The sequence below is a fragment of the Nyctereutes procyonoides genome, unplaced genomic scaffold (genome assembly GCF_905146905.1).
Source record: "Nyctereutes procyonoides isolate TBG_1078 unplaced genomic scaffold, NYPRO_anot_genome, whole genome shotgun sequence".
In the NCBI taxonomy this organism is placed as follows: Eukaryota; Metazoa; Chordata; class Mammalia; order Carnivora; family Canidae; genus Nyctereutes; species Nyctereutes procyonoides.
Genome location: NW_026575146.1, coordinates 24981307 through 24998148, shown reverse-complemented (window position 1 = coordinate 24998148; position 16842 = coordinate 24981307). Strand labels below are relative to the sequence as shown.

Sequence of the window (16842 nt, the reverse complement as noted above, 5' to 3'; positions counted from 1 at the left end):
AATTGCCACTAACCTCTTGTACACAAAGAAAACTGGACTGAATTATGAAACAAACCCCTAAATGTAAACTTTAAATTAGATTTATTCAAATACTATGTATTACTAGGACAGATGAGAGTTATTATCAGTAATTTTAGCCCCTTTAGGAAGTTTACCTTTATTAAACTTCAATCCTAAAGCTACTTATTCTTGAACTATATGCTATGCAGAGTCAGATCTAGGTTTCAGTGGCCACAAACCTGGAGGTTATCTTTTTAAAAATGAGTGTAAGAACTTTATCAGAACCCTTCAAGTAAGGTGTTTGCCTGTTCTTAGAAATTACTGACCTAACACCTGATATGTACAGGTTATCCAAGCAAATCAGAGAAGCTCTGGAGCATGGAAAAGATGAAAACCTACTTTTGCCTAATTAGGAATCTACAGCCCACACTGTCTGACGTGGGTAATCAGGTCCTTCTCCGGTACTACCAGATGCAGAGGCAGAGTGATTCCCGGAATGCTGCCCGGACCACCATCCGCCTGTTGGAAAGCTTGATCCGATTAGCAGAAGGTTTATTTCATTCAACAAATAATACTTCTCTTGGGTGTGCATTATGTACAAGGCATGGAGTTTGGCACCATGAATTCAAAGATGAATAAGAAGAATCTCTAAGGTGCTCATGGTTACTTAAAAAGTGAAGGTTTTGAGCTATGGAACAAACCTCCATCCTTCTGGGGACAGATTATGGGTATTGAGTAGAATGTAGTATCATTAAGAAAGAGGAATCTTAGTGAAATCCTTCATTTAGAAAGCCTTACTTACTAATGTTTCTTTCTCAATGGCCATCTGTTAGCATTTTGGATGGAACACTTTCTTGATTAGCATTGTTTCCCATAGAGCATCTCTGTTTTTTCCTAATTGCCATTCACAGCCCACCACTACCGTAGCAAAGCCCAGCCCAAGGCATGAGCCTTACATACATGCATACAACTAATGCACCTCTCAAGACTTTTCCCCTAATACTGGCTTTTATATTTAGCCCTTGTTAGAATAATTCTAAAAAAAAAAAAAAAACCACATTCCACGTGGACTGAATGCATCACGACAGAATATATGCTTAATAAAAAGGTCTGTAAGACAAATGCATTGTACTTTGTCAGGGATTCATAGCCGATAATAAGACAAGAACTACTGCAAAGACAAGTAGTTGAATATTAGAGATATACTTCTATAACCCCTTTGTTTTTGGAGCCCAGAGTACTTTTTCATATAAATGCCCAAAATTGCCACAGGCTGTGCAAGATTAGGCCCATTACTCGGGAAACCACTTTAAAGCTAGTTGAAACTAGACTTTTGTATTTGTTTTAGTAAAATGAATTCGTTATCAGTAGCTCATTCATTAAATATAATTTTGGGGGGGGATCAGATAAAGTGTTACATAATCATCTCAAATACTCATTAAAAATTTTTCTGTCTTCGCAATTTTCTTAGCTCATGCTCGCCTGATGTTTCGTGACACTGTGACTCTGGAAGACGCTATTACAGCAGTGTCAGTAATGGAATCCTCAATGCAGGTAAGGGTATTTTGCACGTAATATTTGAACCCTAATTATACGCCTGTAAGAAAAAAGACAATTTATATCATATCAGAAGTTATAAAAATGATTATATTTTGGATATCCAAAGGAGACTGTTTAAAAGGGGAAAAAATTATGGAAACATCCTTTGTATCAGTAGCATTGCTTTTGCCCACTGATGTACAGTAGGGGGTTTCACTCTTTTCTCTCAGCATATCCAAGGGATGCTCATGTCACTAGTGACAATGTGCTTCCTGGAGCAGTGCTCATGACCAGGAATTGAGAACTGCTGAAATTTGAAACAGGCCCCAGGTGATTGTAATATCCAAGATGGCAGTGGAGAGGGCTCATCTGGGAGCAGTGGTCTCTGGTGTGTGCTTCCTCCATGCAGGCTGACCTGGTGTCTCTCCCTGGTACTTTCCATTTTCTCACCCCTTCAGGGAGGTGCACTGCTGGGAGGTGTGAATGCACTCCACACTTCCTTTCCTGAAAACCCTCTGGAGCAGTACCAGAGGCAGTGCGAACTTATTCTGGAAAAGCTGGAGCTGCACAACCTTTTGAGTGAAGAGCTAAGAAGACTCGAAAGGTGAGAAAAGAGATCCAAGAAAGGCTTATAATGGAAAATCCTTCTTTTGACATTTAGTGAAATGAAGGAAGTGGAAATTAAGTGGAAAACCTGTGTGTACTATCTGTAGGGGATAGGCTCAGTTATCTATTGCTATATAATCAACTACCCAAGAGCTCAGTGGTTCAAAAAACACCACCACCATTTTAGTGCTCACTTTTCTGAGAGACAGAAATTCAGGAGGGTTCAGTGGAAATGCTTATCTGCACTCCACATAGTGTTGTCTGGGATCACTCTTGTGTTCAACTGGGAGTCCAGGTAGAACTGGAACATCCTGAATAGCTTCATTCACATAGACGGTGCCTTCGCTGGGATGGCTTAAATGGCTTGGGGCTAGCTGGGCTTCCTCTAATAACGGGGAATAGCTTACGGCTCAAGCAGAACAAAAATGGAAGCTGCCAGGCCTCTTATGAGCTGGGCCAGAACTGGTACTACATCATTTCTGCCACATTTTATAGTTCAGAGCAAGTCACAAGGTCAGGCCCCATGCAAGATGAGGGGGAGTAGACACCGCCTCTTGATGGGAGGAGTGACAGAGACACACAGGAATAGAGGAATTGATGGCTACCATCTTTGGCGACCACCTTCCATAGCTACGTTTCCTTGGCTTGCTGCTTGGTGAGCCTCATAGAGAACACTGGCTGGTCCTATGGTCTGTATAGCAAGCTATAAATTAATTTACCAAATTTATACCGCTGGTTCCCAATTATATAAGAAGCACCAAGGTTGGCTACTCCCAGTTTACCCCCGAGACAAACAGTTTCCATGGAATCAAGAAATCTCAGTAAATGGGCTTCATTCTGTTTACTGCCACTACTTCTTCCTCTTCTCTCTTTGGCTCAATATAAGTAGAGCATTGCTAGTCAGAGAGGTGGCTGGGAATGCTGTTGAGGAGGAGGAAGTTGGACTCTAGGAAAGTGATCTACCCCAAGCCAGACCCAGACACAAAATATTTTCATAATTTGGCTTTATCATTTTTCCTTGCCAGGAGAGGACATGTGCAAGGGATTTTACATAAAGAATCTTAGAGTTTATCGGGATGCCTGGGTGGCTCAGTGGTTGAGTGTCTGCCTTAGGCCCAGGGTGTGATCCTGGAGTCCCGGGATCGAGTCCCACATCAGGCTCCCTGCATGGAGCCTGCTCCTCCTCCTCCCTGTGTCTCTGACTCTCTCTCTCTCTCTCTCTCTCTCTCTCTCTCTCTGCGTCTCTCATGAATAAATAAATAAAATGTTTTTAAAAAAGAATCTTAGAGTTTATTAATATTTTAATTTTATTCTCAATGTTTTTAAAGCTTTCTTCCAAGCATAAGAAATATGTGATGTTTATGATGTAACTCTGGTGAAAGAAAATCACAGAAAACTGAGGCCCAGGCTGCTTTCAGGCCAGCTGAAGCTAGCATGTGGCGAAAGTTAGACAAGTGGAGATAACTAGTACCCTCCTGGTTCATTAGTAACAGTTCTTGACCCTCCCTCAGCATCATGGTTTTCCTTCCCTACATGCCCAAATTCATGCCTTTTAAATTTTTACATATTTCAGAAACTAAAAAAATTCCCAGTGAGAATGATATATTTTGTTAAAGAGGAAAATCTGTTTCTCATCCCACAGGGTAACAACTCAAGAATGACAAAAACAGAGTTTCAAAACTCAGCTTTCTAATGATTTGTTGAAACGTGGACACATGGGAAGGAACATGGCATGTGCATTACCTAAAGAATTTTCGCCCAGCTTTAATGTTTGCGTGCTCCGTGCACACATGAGCTTTTAAAAAGCTAGATGTTGAGTGCATACCTGTGAAACGTGACTGGGCAATGGCAAAGGTGTCCATATGAGCATCTTTGTGATCAACACAAATGGACCTGCAATGCCCTGAGTCTAGCAGTTGGCATTGCCCTCAAGCTGGGAGCTAGTAAATGGATGCATGCGGAAGCAGAGCAGCTGCTGAAGGAGGATTTGGGGATTGCCATGGGGTTGTTGATTGAATAAGTAAAACCTTGATAACTCTTTTCCTGCTTTTCTCCTTTTGCTCGCTGCCTTCATGCAGTAGCATTCTCTCCAAAAATCCTAAAACTCCAGCACAGCCTTCCTGGGGAAGTGTGGGGACTGGCTTTGTGTTGCTGATACCCAGGTGCCAGCTTGCAGTAAACTTGCCCTCTGTATGAAATCAACCCACTTTACTTTTGGTCTCCTGGGTCTTTAATGATCCAGAACATGGTGTTAAGATGAAAGCTGTTCCTTCAGTTCTTTTATGATTTGATATAGCTGGGCCTTTTCAGGCCTACTGTGGGGCTGGCTTGGCTTTTGGAGAAGCTGCTCATTTTGACTGACCAGTCCACTGGTCATGTGGACTACCAAAAGCTGTCATATGCCGGATTCAAGAAGGAAAGGAATATGAAGCTCAGAATCAGTGTTATGTGATAGAAAATTCAAAATGACCCTCCTGGAGGGAAAGAAGACAAAAAAAAGAATTGGTAATGATCTAAAAAAAAACAAAAAACAGGATTCTACCTTAAAATATGCTTTTCTTCTGGTATGTCTTTGAAATGCAAAGGCATAATGGGTGTTGATCCTCAAAGCCACAAAACCGGGTACTTTGCAAATGAAAGTGAATGACCTCCAAGACACATCTAAAGCCAGTCTTACCATGTGAGAAGAGTCCAAGTAGCATATAAGTAGCATATGGGTTTATCCCCTTAGGAAAGAGTTCTTATCCCTTAAGGGGATGATATATGAGTAATAAAACTTATTTGTATTTTTATTACACTTTTCTTCTGGAAAATGCTTACTAGTGATGGCCAGCCTCAAATCGTGGCCATTCATATCCACCTGGAAACAGAATGCAAAGAAGCTGTATTTTAGGAAGGTTTGGTAAAACTGCAGACATTTTATATCAGAGAGAATTTAATTCCCAAAGTCAGAATTAAACTAAAATGGTAGGGCTAAATTATTCTATCCCTCTAAAATTCCCTATCTTTTAGAACATTTTTATGGAGCATAGTAGATAGTAGTAATTTTGAAAGCTATTTTATTTTTGTTTGGTTATCACTACAATGAATATGAATTTTGCTGTATTGATGTGTCCAAATCTACAGTGAGTGAATATAACCCAGTATTTTTATAATAATTTTTTGTGGGTTTATTCCTGTTCATAAGAGGTAATACATGTTCCTTATATTTTGGAAAGTAACAGTAATAAATTAAGAAAGCAAAAATCACTTATAATCTTATTTCCCAGAGAGGCCTACCATTAACATTTTAATGTATTTAAATATATTTAAATTTAAAATTCATTTAAATTTAATGTATTTTCTTCTATGCCTTTTTCTATGAGTACACATGATTTTTAGAATAATTTACTCATCTTCTTTTTGGTTTAGTTCCTTTTCAAATTTAACACATGGAAACAGGGTCATGTTGCCCCTTACACTGAGAAGCTATTTCTGGGTTGTTAGGAAGGGCTTTCTGAAGGACTTCCTTTTGAGAAACTATCATCTTTGTTATAAATTGGTCATCTGGCATTGGCATTATTTCATGTTTCTAATCTGCCCAAGATTAAAAATGAATATCACTGATCAGATCCTTCATTCTGGGAGGTCAGTAGATTTCACCTCTGTGTCAACTTGATAGAGAGTAGTTACCCAGAGCACATTTTGAAACGTGGCTGCCTCTGCAGGAAAGATGTTACAGTTGCCTAGGGGAGGAGTACCCATGAGCATGATGCCACAGGGACACTATGAACTGTGGTACAGAGGAATTATGGTCTCTACTCCCAAGGAAGGTGACTTCTAGGTGCACTAACATTCAGTACTCAGGTAGAGACGTGAGGAGATCATAATTTCTGCTCTTCCACTTTGTTTCTGATCTGCAAACCAGTTATGAAACGACTTGATCAGTGATTGGCCAGTGTGCAAATAGCTACAAGTCTGTCTCGTAGCAGAACGTTTAACAGGAGAGATAAGAATGAGCATTTTACATTGACCTTCAAACGATCTTAAATGATTTAAATGGACTTGCAGTGAGAGCTAAAAAAAGTAGACAAACCTGTTATTTCATTTCCTTTATTTCACTAGGTTTTAGAATGATTATTGGATCATTTAGATTCTATACTGATGAAAAAGGATAATTTTCTCCTGCTGCTGTAAAGAGACTGTATTTGGTATTTACTTGGAATTTTGTTGGACTCAAGCCCTTTAGATGGCATCTCAGAGACTAAGCAAATGGAAAGGTTAAAGCAAATTATCTTCAATACATGTTTTCCTTATTTATCTCTGCTACAGGTTACAGAATCAGAGTGTGTACCAATCCCAGCCACAGGCAGTGGAGGTAGAGACTAACCCAGGATCCTCAAAAAGTGATTCAGGAGAAGTGTCAAAGTCCAGAATCTGGTCAGCACAACAGGAAGTAAACTGTAGCATGCTGACATCCTTTACTGGAAGCAGTCCTGAGGGAAGCCCATGTCCCAATCCCTCATCCCATCAGGGTCCTAGTAGATCAACAAATAGAAAACATTCAGCTGAGTACAAAAATAGGAAAGATGACGGTATGGATTGGTTTGACTCCATAGCAACTTATCAGCCTGAACCTAAAAACACTCTTCCTGTATCTCCCAAAACAATTGGAGGAAAAATGGCCTTGCAAACCTTCAAGAACAAATCTCAGGGTAAAGAAAAGGGTGAGCCAGGCCAAAGGAATGCATTGGAAACTGGACAGCTTTCAGCACCAGGAGAGACAGAAGCTCCGTTGAGGCCAGACCATGTTGAAGGTGAAGAGGCAAAAGCAGCAATAGTTTCTGAAGCAGCAATACCTGTAGGTGAGTCGGACTCAGTGCTAACCCATCATGTCTCCAGGAAACTGCACCAGCTGCGCAAGGCAAGGGCCCAGGAGTTGTGCAGAAACCCCGCCAGGGTGCCTTTACAGCCCACAAACCCTTCTCATGCTCCATCCAGTCCTGTATGTAGCCCACAAGGAACATTGGAGACTCCCAAACAAAAGAGACAAAAATCCCTTGCTCAGCTGGAAGAGCCCAAACTTGAAAGTGTTGAGAGTCCAGGTCCCCCATTGGCCAAACTGGCAAAATTTACTTTCAAACAGAAGTCAAAACTGATCCACTCCCCGGAAGACCACAGTTCTGTGATTCATGCAACTAAAGTAGCAGTTCCAAGTGCTAGAATTGCCCATAGAACAAGAAGAGAAGCTGCTCTGCCTGGGAAGGGTCCACAGAAGTTGGTGTCTACCTCGGGAAGCAGAAGCTCAAATCAGCCACAGGATAAGGCAAAGGAGAAGTCCCAGCAGGCACCAGAGGAAGACAGATCAAAAGAGAAAGGCAAACATGGCCCTGAAGGGAGAGTGACCCAGCCTGAATTCGAGCTTGGGAACCAGACTGGGCATTCTCATCTTGCTTGTCAAAGAGACAGAAAGGAAGAGGTCTCATGCCATAACAAAAGCAGCAAGGTTCATGCTTGCACATTAGCCAGATTGGCAAACTTCTCCTTTACTTCCCCCTCTGAATCCAAATCAGAATCCCCTCTTCCTCCTGAAAGTAAGAACCGGGTGGAGAGAGGCCCAAGCCCTCCCCCTGGGGCTGTGGCTACAGTGCTTGGCAGGAAAAGGAAAACTTTTCAGCTGGAAGGGTCCACTGAGAGATTGATTCTTTCCAAAAAATCTCTCTTTTCTTTATCAGAACTAGATGACGAAGCATTGGATTTTGATTGGGATGAAGAAATGAGAAAAAAACCTTAATCATGAAAAGCTTACTGATCAAATTTCAGCCACACCAACTCCACGTACCACCTTCAGGATATCGACATGGTGTTTATATATGTGCAGAACTCTTGGCCATATTGAGTACCATTTTGAATTATCAGCTTCCCCAACAGGTTTTATAATTTCAGGTTTATCTTCGTGACTTGAAAAGTTGTGTAATCAATGTCAGGCAACATGATACCAGCACCTGAATTGACATTGTGCTTAATTTTGCTGCATATGGAATACTTGTATTCCCAAAGATGTTTCTAGGTTTTTTTTTTGGGGGGGGGTGTTGTTTGTTTTTTTGGCTTTGTTCTCCTTTATTTATTATTATTATTTTTTTTAACTGGGGGTTGGATCTTCCCGAGAATGCTTCCTCCATTCACTCAGAAACAAATGCCCAGAAAGTAGCCTTCATAAAGCTAACAAGTTGGATGAACTCTTTTTTCCTTCTTCACCCAAGATGTGCAAAGTGTAGTGAATATTTATTATGCTTTGCCAAAATCATGTGATTTTTCTAATATTTTTGTTTATTCTCATGTGTCAGATTAGATGTGACTAATGCTTTTCCTCCTTTGAGAGGTATCCTTACAATTCCATGGTATTCCTAAAAAATCTGGCAACTTTCTGAAGGTTAAACTGTAGCTTTCAGAAGTATTGATCTTTTGAGTTTTCCCTGTTTTCTTGAGCAAACATTTTGTCCTTCAGATTCTTTGTATCATTAGGAGATGTACCTTCAACACAACTTAAATCCTGTGTGTGGCTAGAAGGAGAATGTACAGTAATCTCAATCATATATCATGGCATCTACCCAAGTGGTTAATATGGAAATGTAATTCCTACTAAATTATGATTCATTTGTCTTTAAAGTGAAGCAAATGATGACTGTTTGGTAGAAACAGACAACTCAAGCTTTGTCTTAAGTTCTTTTAAAATCACTTCTTTTGGATTCTAGCAGGGGCTGTTAGGATTCTATAATTACAGACTTTCTCTTCTGAATTATGAATTTTTAAAATAATAAAGAATCTTTCATTGTCTGAGGCACTTTTAAATGTGAAGAATACCCAAAACTATATGTACTTCATTTAAGAGTTGCTTCATTAGGGCAGCCCCGGTGGCTCAGCAATTTAGTGCTGCATTCAGCCAAGGGAGTGATTCTGGAGACCTGGGATTGAGTACCACGTCGGGCTCCCTGCATGGAGCCTGCTTCTCCCTTTGCCTATGTCTCTGCCTCTCTCTCTCTCTGTCTCTCATGAATAAATAAATAAAGTCTTTTTTTAAAAAAAAAAGTTGCTTCATTAAATTCATACCAGAAAAAATCAAGGAACCCCAAATTATCCTGAGCATTTAAATGTTAATTCCAAAAAAAAAAAACAAAACAAAACAAAATAAATAAATAAATGTTAATTCCAAGATTAATTCAATTTTCTGAAAAATTTTAAACTGTGAGTTCAAATCTAGTATGGATGAGTCTTTTGAAATAACACTTTAAACAGCTGGTGAAAGACATATGTAAGCAGTGATTATAAAATGTGTTAATGTGCATTCATTTCAACCTATTCTAAGACATGAAGACCATGGTTTAGGTAATGTCTTGTTATTTCCATACTTAATAACTTCCTAGTGTGATATGATTCTTAATGTGATCTGTTCTGAATGTCTCAGTATTAGTACTTTCCTGAGTTTCAGTAGTCTGACCAGAAATGAAGGAAAAAGAGAGGATCTGGGTTATTGAGCAGATGACCAGATGAATGTTGGTCTAGACACGATCTGGTCTGATTGTGTAGTAGATTGGGGTAATTCAAACCTGACTCACCATGCCGAGCTTGGTTTTTTTGTTTGTTTTGTGTGTGTGTGGTAAACTTTTAATTCCTCTTCTTATAAATGTTTGACACTTGGTATCTTGCAGTTATGGTGTATTAAGCTTTGCATGGCTGACAAGTCTAATCTTTTGGCTTGTCACTTGAGCATTTTGATTTATTCTGTTTTTATTATTTAAAATGGCTTTATTCCTTATTGGGAATCTTGATTCTAGGGCTTTCATTTCTTGGTAGTGAGGGATTTAGGTTATGTAGTTAACTTCTCTCTTCAGGACATTGAATAATTCATGTTTGAAAATACAGTGTTGAATTGTCTCTCTTCCTTTATTATTATATATGACCACCTAGGCCACCTGCTACCTGGTTATGATTTGTGCTCACCATACCTCCTATTACTTAGGCTAATAAATCCACTCTATTTATTATTTTAGTACCTTCTGCCAGGATCGCTTGGCCAAGTTCCAAGTTCCATGTATTTTCTTTGATGCTTACCCAGTTAGAGATAACTATATATGTAAATATTGTAAACAGACAAAATTATTAGAAAGAATAAAATACTCACTATGGGGGTGTCTGTGTGACTCAGTTAAGCATCTGCCTTCAGCCCAGCTCATGATTCCAGAGTCCTGGGATGGAGTTCCATGTCAGGCTCCCTGCTCAGCAGGGAGTCTGCTTCTCCCTCTCCCTCTGCCCTTGCCTTGTTTGTGCTCTCTTTCTCTCTCTCTCTCAAATAAGTAAATAAAATCTTTAAAAAAAAATACCCAATATGAACACTCCCCTACTTACCAAAAAATTAAACTTGTATCACAGCCTACTCTTGTATTACAATTAACTTGCTGTGCTTGAATTTGATGCCTAAAGTCTCACAGTTGGTCAATAGGAAGCCCCATTATGTTGATGCCAATGTCCTTTGAGGACTCTGACATTTCTAAAAGTATCCATAGTATCTGAAGACAACAGTATGCTCCAGACATGTTTTGATTTTTTTTTCCTGCCTCAGGTCTTAGAATCAGTTACCCCCTAAGGCAGTCTATTCCTTTTATGGGCCTATGGTATTACAGGCCAACTCCTGGTCTCAAGGGTGCACAGAGGAGTCAGCAGTGGGCAAAAGGAACCACTGTTGTTGGCTCCCTGTAGTAGTTTCAGAGCTGAAAATGTCTAATGTCCTGAGGTCACATTTAATCCTGCTGTGTCCTATTTTTTTTACACTATGTGATTTTACAAGACTTTCTCTTACATGGTATTTAGTGTGTACCAAAGAAGCACATAGGCATCTTGGGGGAAATAGGTACAGTCTCAAATCATATTTCTGGTCAGAGAAGGAAAGTGTAAAAATAACTAGTTCTAAATCAAATGTCAGAACATTTTTATTTTAGGCCAGTGAAGTCCTTGAAAACATTTTAATGTAAAATTATTTTTTAAAGTTTTATTTATTTGAGAGAGAGAAAGAGAATGGTGGGAGGTAGGGGCAGAGAGAGATGGAGAGAGGATCTCCAGCAGACTCTCCGCTGAGCACAGAGCCCAATGCAGGGCTCGATCCCACGATTCTGAGATCATGACCTAATCTGAAGTCAAGAGTCAGACACTTAACCAACTGAGCCATCCAGGTGCCCTAATAATGTAAAATTATTTAAGCACAAAAAAAAATTATACCCAATTTTCTTTGTGAGAAGACCAAACCAGAATTTTAATTCTATCATACCTATGTAAAAGAAACGAGTTTTCTGACACTGTAAAAGATAGTGTCTTCAGTGAATATGTGATAGTCTAGAATAGGGATTTTATTATTGTAATTGTTAGTGTTTCTTAGAAATACAGACAGAATAAACTTATTATTCTGATATCTTTAACTATTTGACTTAATTTAAACTTAAACTTTTCCTGAAGGTATACCAAAACTTTAATAATAGATATCTACTCTTGGTTGACAAATTTTAATTGTAACACACACTATACTTCCATTCCTTCCTCAAGCGCTAAACCCACCCAGCTGGTAGAATGACTGGAAGACCAATTCTAGGTCAACCACAGGGAGGATACCTAGAGCTCACTTTTAACCAATCCACAACATTTGGGAATTCAGAACCAGCCTACACCGAAAGCCTAGGGCACCGGGGACTCCCTGTGACAGCCTAGTTCCAAATGGAACAAACAGTGTGGCAGGCTAGGCCACTGCATATTCCTCAGTGTTCAGAACAACACCTTTCTTGTCTGCTTTCCATATTTTTAACGCTCAAGAAGGGTAAAAGAAGGCTCCTGGCTCACGTAAGTACTCACTGCAATAGGAGTCCATATCCCATGTGTAAATGCCATACCCCCCCAGGTATATGGGGAGCCATTACCACACATCCCCTTCACTGTTTCTCAGAAGACCTACATAGGAAGCGGTGGTAATTTCTCCCTATGATTCACTTTTCTCTGGTTCTATACTATCTGTCCTCTTAAAGGCTTAAAAATAGTCTAAATTTAATATTTGTATTAAATATTAACAATGTATTAATATTATTTAATATTTTAAAGTGAACTTGACAAATGTTAAATTAGGCTTACCTAAATTCTTGATGTGTCCATGTAAATATGCCAATTCAAGATAGGTCCCAGAAGGCAAATAGGATATACAAGAATTAGGGTATGTTACTCATCTTGTGAACACCAGCAGTTTTTAGGCTGCTCTTCTCTGTGTTTGGTTAGAACCTTAATTAAGCCTTGGCCAAGTTGAACCACCAGAAAGCAACATTCGTAGCAGGTGCATTTTTATGTGCAAGTAAGCATGGTTTAATTTAGGACTTTCATAATAAAGCCAGCCTGTATTGGAATACTGCTTAATACTTCAGATCTAACTTTCTCAGCCTGCTGATACCTAAAGGAGACCAGGTAGCCTGGCAAATTGAGAATCGGGCAAATCTGGTTCTAGAACGATCACTAGCCAGCCATGTGACCTTGCTGTCTTCAAGGATCTTTCCAGAGAAGCAGAGGATTAGACATTTCCGATTCAGGTATTACCAACTTACAAAAAGGGAAAACTCAGAGGCTGGCTGGAATAAACGGTTCTCTGTAAGGGCGCCTGAGTGGCACAGTCAGTCAAGTGCCCAACTCTTGGTCTCCATTCAGGTCATGATTTCCCAGTCCTGGCATTGAGCCCCGAGTTGGGCTCGTGCTCTGTGTGGAGTCTGCTTGAGATTCTTCCTCCCTCCCTGCCCCTCTGCTCCCACCCTCTCTTTCTCAGATAATCTTACCAAAAAAAAAAAAAAAAAAAAAAAAAAAACTCATTAAGGGCAGGAAACAAAGTCTGACCTGGCTACACGATCCTAGAGCTAGAAAGTTCTCTCGGCCTCTCTGGGGTTCTCAAGGTCCCTTGTTGTGCTGCTTTTGGTGAGAGTGCTCCCATTTACTCTCTCTCTGCTGCCTTGCTTTGTGTGCTAACTCAGGGTTTCTCTGCCCCGGGTTCCTTGTAGATTTTAATCTACCTTGGGGCCTGGCTCCCACCTGTGCCCTTTTTCTCATCTTTCCAGAGAATTCACCCATCTTCATCTTACAGATTCAGGGTCAGTGTTCACTTGCTTCAAAAGGATGTGGAGGGTTGTGGGAGTGAACAGCCACCTGGTGCCAGTAGCACCCAGAGCTATGGGCAGAGTCAGAGTCAGTCTCCACAATGGGGTGGGAGGCCTGCCCTGGCCAGTCTGTCACACTTCTGTGTTTTAGCTTCTGTAATTCTATAACCTTTATTATTTACTGGTTGAGAGAGCTTGTCTCTAAGCGTACTTGGATCATCTTTCCTGAGGGAGCCATGTAAATTCTGGCCTGACCTGACCTGACAGCCACCAGGTGTTTTCCAAGGATTGCAAACCACTCTGGGCTTGCTGGAAGTGCAGTTCAGGCTTGCGGCCACGGGGGGAGCTGTTCGCCGTGTCACTTGTTACCAGGCTTCCATTTTCCTGAATAAATTTCTCATCATAACTACTATAGGTTTTAGAAATACTTGGACGAAAATCAAAATAGATGGGAGTATGTAAAGGATATTACCCGGAAACTCTGCTTTAGGAATAATCTCTGCAGTTAAGATAGATTTTTAACATTTTCCAAATTTTCGACTTCATGATTTTGCCAACAAAGCGGGGACTAGATCCACTGTGATGGGAGGAAGATGCGTGTTATAGGCCTATTGTAAGCCTTAGTCCAGGATACCTTAAATCGAGGATTCACATAACAATCTTGTTTTATTATTGTCGGGAAATTAAACTGCTTTGTAAGAAGGGAAACCCCAGGCTGCCTTGAGGGCCCTGGCACATCAGAGACCTTTGATTTGCTGCCTTCTAGACAATTCTGGGAAGAGGGATGACACTGTTCCCTGGAGCACAGGAAACTCCTGGAGAGACTCCTTAATTTACAGACTTTGCTCCTAAGAACTAGTAAAGATGGAAAAATAACGTTATCTGTGTAATAACCCATCCTTGAATGGGAAGTCACCTGCCAAACACTGTCCAGTCATTTTTCTTCCCAACATCATTATGTGTTCATTAAAGTTATAGAAGCCATGAATTTTTAATTTCAATTTAACATATGGATATTACAATAGTTTTCTCCAAAATGCTACAATAAACTGAATTTCAGAGAAACTTTGACCACGAATTAAATTCATAGCAGTTGAAATTTCCCTGAATTGGTTTTAAGTACTTGTTTACCCTGATGAAACTTTAATCACAACACAGCAGGATCAATCAATATTAGTACTTACTTTTCAAAACATATTTAATACATGACACTTGATTTTCACATCCATACTATTCATAATTCAGGTGACATCCACTGTGATTCTCCACAAATAGGAGAAAAGCTCAGACATTTAAGTAGTTTCTTTTAAAGAAGAGATGTGTGTTTCTTTTTTTAGAGTGTTCTTTTTTAAGTCTATTTATTTAGGTAATCTGTACACCCAACATGGGGCTTGAACTCACAACCCCAAGATCAGCTGTTGCATGCTCTCAACTGAGCCAGCCAGGTGCCTCTAAGTAATTTTTTTTTTTAAAGAATGTCTTTAACATACCCTATTTGAAAAATCAGGTTCTGGAACATACTTCTCAACTCCCCTCACTTTTTATTGCTCCATTAAAAATATCTACTGATAAAGGGTAAAAGTTATCTATTTAGATTGCTTACTATTTGCTAATTATTCCTGAAGCACTTCTCAATATTTAGATGATAGTATTAGCTCATTTAATCCTCCCAGCAATCTCTAACATTGGTAGTATTGTTATTCTCATTTTATAAATTAGGTAACTGTAGCCTAGAGATACTAAATAACCTGACCAAAGTTACATTATTAGTGTCAGTCTAAATAAAAAGGTAAACTGAGGCAAGCTTGAATTACCAGAAACCTAGTTTACTTGGGAATAGCAGAGAAATTGCAATTTGGAAACATGCTATTGCAAGTACCGGGGAATCTGATGAGGGCTTGGGATGACCTGTATGTATGGGCAAGGAGTCCAAAGACGGGGTCATCCAGCCAGGGTTCAAAAAGTAAGGTCATTGGCTTGAGGATGAGGAGAGACTCCTGGCAGATGTTCCCTGGTCAGAAGGTAAAGCTGTGTCTTGCATTTCCAGGAAATTAGGCTCTCTGTTCTTAAGTTCCGTTCTTCGGAGGCACTTGAATGAGATTCTCCATTTCATATCCTCCTTTCTGCTTTGGACTGAAGTCCTCCCACCATAGTTAGTGATGTTAATTCCTACAGTGAGAGAGGAAAGTATCACCCAGAAGAAAGTCCTCGCTTTGCCCCTTCTGGACACGGCCCAGCACCCTCTCCAGGCCCCTGCCTTCCTGTATCATTTCCCCATTAGTTCAAAAAAACAAAACAAGAACATCTCGCTTGACTCTATTTCCCTCACTGTGTCTGTGTTTCCTTCAGAGTTGTCTGTGCCCTGTCTCCAGTTCTTATCCCCACTGCAGAGCCCACCCCGTGGCATTTTTGGCCTCACCACTGCATCCAAGCACCCTTATCAAGGTGACCTTCAGTGTTCATTCTCTGGCCTGATCTCAGCTTGATTTGATGGAGCTGATGACTCTCCCCTCCCTGAAATCTTTCATCACTTGTCCTCCAGGACAGCACATGCCTGTGGTTTTCTTACCTCTTCCGGCCTCCTCGGTCTTTATGCAACTTCTCTAGTTTCTCCTCTTCCCACAGACCTTTAATGTTTGAGTGGCCCAGGGCTCTTTTCTATCCCCGTTATTTTCATGGAATCTTGGGGCTCTCAGAGCCTACCTATTGGTTGATGATGCCCTTTCCTGGGCTCCAGATGCCAGTAGCAAACGCCTATCCAATATATCTGCCTGGTTATCTAAAGGACATCTGGACCTCAACATATTCCAAATTACACTCTGATCTTGTCCCCCCCCCCCCCAGATTTGTTCCTTTCCCAGATTGTCCATCTTGGTAAATTAAACAGATATTCTATCCTTCCAATGTTTGGGTCAACCATTTGAATTGTCCTTCACAATTTACTTTCTCCTGTATCTCACACCCCATCTCTCAGCAAATCCAAAGGGCTATTAAAAATATATCCAGAATCTAGACACTTCTCACCAAATTTGCTATCCCCTCCAATTCAAACCACCACTCTTTCTTAACCTTACCACCCTCCTTGACTCCCTACAGGCTGTTCTCAGCACAATAATCAAAGTGATGCTGTTAATAAAGTCAGGTCATGATAACTTTTACGCTAGACGCCCCCTGGAGGGCTCCCCACCCATTCCAGGTAAAAGCCAAAGTCCTTATAATAATGACCTCTAAAGCCCTACACATTTGGCCACATGCTACCACCTGCTACCACCAGCCTTGCTGTTACTGTAGTTCTCCAGACATGAACCAGCCTCCGGGCCTTTTCCCTTACTGTTCTATCTATGCAGTGCTCATCCCCTGAAGGTGGTCACACTCACCTTCTTCAAGATTTTGTTCAACATCACTTCAGTGAAGCCTACTATAACCTGTTCAAATTGCAAAACATTCCTCCCCCGTTTCCCAATTTTCCATAGCATTTTCATCACCTTTAACCCACTGATGTGTCCCCAGTACTTTAGCAGAGTGCCGGGCACAAAGTGGATGTTGA

The 16842-nt window shown here is 40.4% G+C and overlaps 1 protein-coding gene across 3 annotated transcripts in view; it reads left to right on the top strand.

The window, feature by feature from the left end:
* The window catches only part of MCM9 (minichromosome maintenance 9 homologous recombination repair factor), a 92137-nt gene extending 82938 nt beyond the window's left edge, over nt 1-9199 (top strand). For all 3 annotated transcript variants that reach the window (XM_055310050.1, XM_055310049.1, XM_055310051.1), the window contains 4 exons: nt 347-550; nt 1472-1554; nt 1998-2143; nt 6457-9199. In XM_055310050.1, coding sequence (XP_055166025.1) covers nt 347-550; nt 1472-1554; nt 1998-2143; nt 6457-7918 — 1895 coding nt within the window. In that variant the 3' untranslated portion in view covers nt 7919-9199. The remainder of the gene's footprint in view (nt 1-346; nt 551-1471; nt 1555-1997; nt 2144-6456) is intronic.
* The last annotated feature ends 7643 nt before the right edge of the window (nt 9200-16842 follow it).